Here is a 7276-nt window from a genome sequence, read left to right as displayed (position 1 = left end):
AAAAAAAAAAAAAAAAAAAAAAAAAAAAAAAAAAAAAAAAAAAAAAAAAAGAGATGAATTAATTTGCGTCGGTGGGGAAGAAAAAACATGGCGCACCGACCTCCTCAGTTAGGCCCCTCCCCTTCTTGTGTCTCATACTCAATAATGCTTCACCACACACACTCACTTTAACCCAACCCAACCCAATGTGCGTTGATAGCGACCCTAATAGATCTCGAATTATAGGCTAAGATTGATATTTGTGGCGTATATGCTTGGATCGGATCCGTCGGTAAAAAAGTGTCCTCTTTTAACTCATTGAACTACAACCACGACCGCCTTTGATAAGGGAAAAAAACAACCAAGAAAAAGGGCATAACCAAACAAGAATAGAGAACAAGCTAGACCTCAATTGTGACCGAGACGACTTTATTTTCTAGAACTTGTAGACAAAAATAATTGATGTACTATTATTCTTTTTGAATATTGAAACAAAACTGCTGTGCTCTTTTATTATTACCAATGCTTAATGAACTTGTCATAATCAATCAGCATTACAACCAGAAGGAGCCTGAAATGGAGGGAGGAGGGCACACCACAAACATCCTCTCATCCTTCACCCATTCAACCCATGAATATACCGAATTGATGTCACTCCTCGAGCTACCCGGGTTGCGGTTCAGCTTCTTAGTCGAAACTTGACGAACGGCTCCATCTGCCTTGCAAATACTCCTCCAATGAGATACTCTGTTCGACGCTGCTCAGGGAGAGTGAGTCGTCGTCGACGTCGAGCAGCGCAACGTTGAGATGTGATTGGATATCGGATCGTGGACATACTTCATCATCTACAGTGTTACAATCCTCTACACCATTCATCTGTTGCCTTGCCCATTTGGTTACATCTATATCACCTTGGAGAAGTTTCACAACCTGTAATCGAACCACGCATAAATTCGTCGAGTTTTCGAGAAACAAGAACAAATCGATTTCTTTTATCAACTTACAAGGCTCATTGGAGGCCTAGCTCGTGGGGCGCGTCTGATACAAAGGCTCGCTGCAAGAATTACACGCTCCATCTCGTCCTGGTCGTAGTTACCCCCCAAGCTAGGATCGAGTAATTGAGACACCTTCCCGTCGATTAAAATTGGCTTTGCCTGGATGATATGATTTCATTTGAGAATCGAAAACATCCATAAGTAATTCAGCAACGATCGAATTCTACGAGATCAGAAGACATACCCACATGACCAAGCTTTCTTGGCCTTTCGGATACTCGGTGCTTATCGGTTTTCTCCCAGAAAGAAGTTCGAGGAGTACCACGCCATAAGCATAGACATCGATCTTGTCATTTACCTTGCCATACATGAAATACTCAGGAGCCAGGTAACTGCAGCAAAGAGCAGTAACATTTAAACAAAAAATTATATCACAGACCAAAACACTTCACAGAAGATTTAGATATACAAACCCAAAGGTTCCTGCAACATCTGTACACGTTACGTGCGATGAGTTCGATGCCCGTTTAGCGAGCCCGAAATCTGATAACTGAAGAACGAAAAGCGATATTATGAGTATCAATCTAGAAGCTTAGTACATGTAGAATCATGTCTACTAGTACATCACCTGCGGTTCGAAATCATCAGATAGCAAAACGTTCGACGATTTAACATCCCTATGGATCACATGCTGAGCATCGTCGTGGAGATAATCCAACGCCTCAGCTACGCCAACAGCGACCTTGAATCTTTCATTCCAACCAAATGTATTTGGGTTCTTTCCATTTGCTAGTTCAACTAACATAAAATTCATGGATAGTAACGCTTTAGCAGGTGACGGTTGCTAGTTCTCGAGACGAAAAAAGCAGAGTTAGGACTTACGAGTACCGTGAAGGATTTCTTCAAGACTTCCTCTTGAGAGAAAATCATAAACTAACAAGAACTTGCTATTTTCAAAGCAAAATCCCAAAAGGGATATAATGTTCTTATGGCTTAAGGAGGTAATGGTCTCGATTTCGACTACGAACTCCTTTAGAACATCTTCGGATGGCTTCAAGATCTTCACAGCAACCTCCTTGCCATCAGGAAGACAACCTCTGTAAACTTGGCTGCTTCCTCCTTTCCCAATCAAATTTTCTGAAAAAATAAGGAGCTGATCATTAGAAAACAACACTAAACTTACAAAACTTGAAGCACAAGCACAAATCATGGAAGAAACAAGACACACCAGGCAAGAAATTCGATGTAGCTGTAAGGAGTTCATGATAAGTAAACAATCTACAAGTCGACGAGTATTTCTCGTGAAAACCTTCCAATTCTTTCGGTGAGGTTTCCGAACAAGACTCCGGGGAGAGCAGAGACATCGCCGGTTCAGAACCCACAAGAACCATAGCTCCATTTTCTCCATCAAGACCCAAATATTGATCAGCGGTATTAGATTTGTAATCCAAAGCAGCAGGGTAAGGCAGAGATCGGCTAGGCAACCTCATTGCCCATTGAACTACAGAAATTTTCTTGGCCATCGATAGATCGGAAGAACGTTGTCGATCGGATTGAACTGACTGATCGACATGTCGAAGCAAAGGCCAACCGGGTTTCACTTCAGGCAATTGCTTAATCAACTTAGTAATCGAGCTTAACGCTACCTCGACATTATGTACTGGAACTATAGCCAAAGATTCATCATGTTTATCTCCATCACCAGAGGATATATCAGCAGATTGCTCCACAGAAGTCGCCTCCGATCCACAAATCGAGCAGTTCTGTTTATTGGTACCGCCAATTATGACTTTGGCTAATCCCTGGTCAGAATCCTTACCAATTCCCAGATTACCGCCGTCCCTCGCCAACAGAGAAGCAAAACTCTCACCCCTTTGAACTTTGTGAGGGCTACCGGACGATCCATAAACTGCACAGAGCAAATTGCTCTGGCGCTGATCATCTTTTCCTGATAATTTTGCATAAATCAAAACTTAACAGAAGAACAAAAAGACATCAAATGAAGAACACCCATGATACCTTGGCAGTCCCCTATGGCCGCCACTGAACAGCCCTCTCGTTCGAACATCACCTTCCCATTATGAACAGCGAGTACCCAAAAATCCTTGGGTAACTTTCTGGCGCAGTATTTGGCAACGGAAGTCGATGAACGAATTTTGTGGAGCTTACGAGAAGTCCCAACAATAACGTTCGTAGCACGATACGATTTCGCTTCACGAACTAAGATCTTCCTTGCCGATGCTCCTCTGCAGATTTTGAGCTTCAGTTCCACCTGCCAAAAAACGATTCAAAATTGTTTCGAAAGAGAACCCCCAAATTAGAAATCAAATTCAAAGAGAAATCAATTAGTATCGACAAAATGGGAAGAACATAAAACCTGCTTCAAGTTACAGAAGCCTTCATAAACAGCCAACACAGAATCGAACGCTTTTACAAGAGAAAGAAGCGAAGATTTCCCATCTTGATTCACAATTTCTACAGAACCCATTTCACAAAATCGATCAAAATCGCTAAAATAATCAACAAAACTCGAAAATCCCACCTACCCACATCAAGAATTCAAACCCTGAACTCACCATCGTTACCAAGAACATGAAGAGCGATCACAAGGTCACCAGGCTGAGCGACCTTAACCAAAGCCCAAGTCAACAACTCTCTACTATGAGAGTCCAATTTCATGCCCACCAACACAGTCCGACCGCAATTAACTGAAAGTGGCTCGACGGCGACCCCATTTTGGAGCAATTTCATGTTGAAAGTCGAAATTGAGCCACGATTTTGAGTACCTGTCCGTCAAGTTCCGTCGTGGTCGTCAATTCGCCGGTGGGAGAGGACCATTTCTGGTTTATTTTAATTTTTATACGATCAAAAGCATCGAGAGAGACGGGTTTGGGGTAAAGCGTGCGATAGTTTGATCGCTTTTCAAGATCGCAAACCAGCCGAGAAAGTGACTTAAAAAAGAAATTAAATATTAAATAAAATAAAAATTGAATCCAAATGAGAAATGTTCGCCTACATCCGCTCCCATTTTAGTCAAAATTATACCAACCATGTAAATTGTGATTCAACTATAGTGTTACACCTTACAATTACATTTATACCCTTTCAACCGACTTTTTTCTCGGGAATGAAAATTGGAAATTTATTTATTTATTTATCATAAATATATTAATAAATTGGGCAATTTGTATTGTCTAAATTTGTCAAATTATATCCATTTTTAATCTAAATTTTGAATTAAAAAGCATTAAAATTAATTTTTCTTTTGTTAATTTATTAATGGAATTTAAATTTACACAAAATCTTAATATAATTAAAATAGTGAATTTACATTAGTTTTTATTAATTAAATAAATATTATAAATTACAAGATTTTATCCCAAATTTAATTAGATGAAATTAAAAATTGGATAAAAAATAATTTTTTAATCTCAAATTTAAACAATTAATAAATAGAAAAAAAAAACTATAGTATATATTTTAGGTTATAAGGTATTTATTAATTGATTGAGGGAATCATGATTGCCCATCTCACTCACTCATTATACCAACGCGATTTCCCCATAAATATATATATATATATCTTATTTATTCCAAATCGTGCAGATTTTTATTTCTTATAATATATAGTTTTCAATTAAATTAAATTATATATATATATATATATATATTATTATTTTTTTTTAATTTTGAAATAAATCGCCATCCGACAACAGTGGGGCCGTCGCTTCCAATCAATGCCACCGACCGCCGTCATAGTTTCGCTTCCAAAAGCTGAATATATTATCCGAAGCAATCAAACGAACCTGATTGTCCCCTTTAATGAGAAAAGTCAAAATATTTTAATAAATATTATTCTTTTTTAAGTTTTTTAAAATATATAAATTATTGTTGAGATGGAAATTTTTTGTTTTAAAAATAATTTTAATATCGCACCTGGTTAATTTCTCATTTTTTAGCTTGACTGTACTAAATCAATAAGGACTTTAACTCGAGAGAGATGGGGTCCCCGATCTAGTTGTGGAAGGAGGCAGGATGACTTTGAAGCACCATAGATTGCACTGTTGACTAAACCACAGGAGAGAATCGAAGTCGAGGAGGTCAGGCCATGCAAACTAGTTCTATAAGGTTCCGAAGCTCAGCAAATGAGAAATCCCGTTTGATTTGATTTGATTCGTAAAAACGAGAGTTGAACTATTCTTGAACGAGGTAAATAGGCTTCTTTCCCCTACTATCAACACCTTGTAATTACGAGCCCTACTATATGTATTGGCTTTGCTTCGTGCAAAACCTATAAAATATATTCGACAATTTACTGTCTCAGTATTGTTTGACCTAATTTCCGAGTACAACAACCCTAGAACTGAAGGTATCTCATCTCTAGAGCAATTGAAGTAAGTTAGATGGGTTAAGAATTTTCTCCTCACCCATCGGAAGTGCAACTCAACAGCCAACAACCTTGCCCGACAAATTTACCCTGTTCCAAACAGTTCGAAATTTGGATCAACGACCACCCAACTAGCTGAATGACTACTATTATTCAAATAGGCTTCGGTCGGGCTAATGTTTGACAAAAGTGTTAAGTTCGTTAATAATTAGTGTTAATTTCTAAACCGACTATTAAAACGTGTTTGACAATAGAATTAGGAGGAAATTAAAATATGGTCTTGAATTGAAATGAATGTTACGTTTGGAAGTAGAATTGGTACCATATTCTAAATTAGGTATTACTTTAATATTATGGATCTAGTTTAGTCTTTGATACGTGCACATATCACAATCCAATTATTCTTATTTTATTTTTATTTTTAAATAATGAAAACTACTACCCATTATTTTAAATCTAAATTTAATTAAGTCCTAATCACTATGTTAGACAACCATACATGGAATTAAACCCCATTTGTCAACCACTTGGTTACCAATATCTCCGTCATTAAATGATATCATTATTGTTGAGATATAATATTTGGAGAATATATTATTTATGGAATATATATTAGATATTATATCTTAATATTCTTCCCTTTATAATTTGATTTATAGTATATTTTATTTTATTCTCAATATTTAATTAGTTTATATTTTTCTTTTTTTTAGTAGATATTAGTTGTTAGCTTGTATTTTATTTAAAACTTATGAATATCAATGAGAATACATACCTTCGATCCTAATTATATTTCTCATTCTTAACAATTGCTCTTGTCATTCAAGTTCGTTGTTTTGGCCTATTACGTATTGTCATCAGTCTCACGATTTTAAAACGTGTATGCTAGTGGTGTGTTTCGGCATTGTGAGATCCTATATCGGTTGGAGAGGGGAACAAAACATTTCTTATAAGAGTGTGAAAACATCACCCTAGTAGACACATTTTAAAATTGTGAGGCTGATGACGATATGTAACGATAAAAAACAGATAATATATGTTAGTGGTGAGCTTGAGTAGTTTACAAATGGTATTAGAGTCAATCACTGGACAATGTAAGATACTAGTTGAAGTAGGGCTATATCTTCTTCATAATAGACGCGTTTTCAAAACTTGAAGGGAAGCTTGAAAGGAAAAACTCAAAAAAACGATATCTGATAGCGATGAGCTTGGGATATATATTTTTCAAACACGGAAAAATGTCAGAAAAGGTATTAATAAAAACAAGATGTCAAACAAAGTTACCCGACAAATTTTTTTTGTCAAGGTGGTAATATAAGAACGTAACATTTCTCTTTGAATATGTACTTCATCGAAAGAATTGTCTAAGAGCTATGACACGGAGCCTCGAATGTCATAAGATTCTCTCTTTTATTGAACCGTGCGAAAAACGGTGACCCATAGAGTCTGCCTCTTATCGATGACCCTAGAAATCAAAATAACATAATTAAGACAAAATTATGATACTAAAACAAACATAAAACTTGAGTAATATATGAAGAAGCATGCATAAGTTGAGATTAATATCAAAAACCTTATGAAGATTGGGTTGACAACCACGAGCCCTAGCATTAAATATGGAGGGAGTTCAGGCAATCTCCGCCTCAGAATCTTTACCGCCATGCACACGCGCCGACAACCACGGTGGCTCCGAGGATGGTGCGGCGGTGAACAGATTAAACGCGAAGGAAAATAGAGAAGAAAAAAGGAATGGACTAGCTAGCAGTGGAGAGATGAAGAGAATAAAATAAAATAATAAAATAATGAAGGTTAGGATTATACAACGCCGACCGGTTTTTAATAACGGTCAACGGTAACACCCGTCCCGACGATATAAATAAGTGTCGGTACAAAAAAAAAAAAAAAAAAAAAATCC

General features: G+C 36.9%; 1 protein-coding gene across 3 annotated transcripts in view; it reads right to left on the bottom strand.

Annotated features, from left to right (window-relative positions):
• Positions 1 to 3913, bottom strand: part of LOC111489737 — a 9616-nt gene extending 5703 nt beyond the window's left edge. Inside the window, exons 1-10 of one of the 3 annotated variants that reach the window (XR_002719430.1) lie at positions 3551 to 3913; positions 3352 to 3449; positions 2994 to 3246; positions 2203 to 2922; positions 1857 to 2111; positions 1603 to 1772; positions 1448 to 1524; positions 1219 to 1366; positions 984 to 1133; positions 541 to 909 (exon numbers count right to left, since the gene is read on the bottom strand). Coding sequence is in view for 2 of the 3 variants with exons in the window: in XM_023138086.1 (XP_022993854.1) it covers positions 667 to 909; positions 984 to 1133; positions 1219 to 1366; positions 1448 to 1524; positions 1603 to 1772; positions 1857 to 2111; positions 2203 to 2922; positions 2994 to 3246; positions 3352 to 3449; positions 3551 to 3725 (2289 nt within the window). In the remaining variant the exon portion in view is untranslated. Of the gene's footprint in view, positions 1 to 465; positions 910 to 983; positions 1134 to 1218; positions 1367 to 1447; positions 1525 to 1602; positions 1773 to 1856; positions 2112 to 2202; positions 2923 to 2993; positions 3247 to 3351; positions 3450 to 3550 lie in introns of those variants that run through there. The other 2 variants (XM_023138086.1, XM_023138088.1) reach the window with 2 other exon arrangements.
• Positions 3914 to 7276: the final 3363 nt, after the last annotated feature.

Source organism: Cucurbita maxima, unplaced genomic scaffold (assembly GCF_002738345.1).
Source record: "Cucurbita maxima cultivar Rimu unplaced genomic scaffold, Cmax_1.0 Cma_Scf00014, whole genome shotgun sequence".
NCBI classification, from domain to species: Eukaryota; Viridiplantae; Streptophyta; class Magnoliopsida; order Cucurbitales; family Cucurbitaceae; genus Cucurbita; species Cucurbita maxima.
Note: the sequence above shows the minus strand (reverse complement) of the source record. Positions and strands in the feature narration are given on the sequence as shown.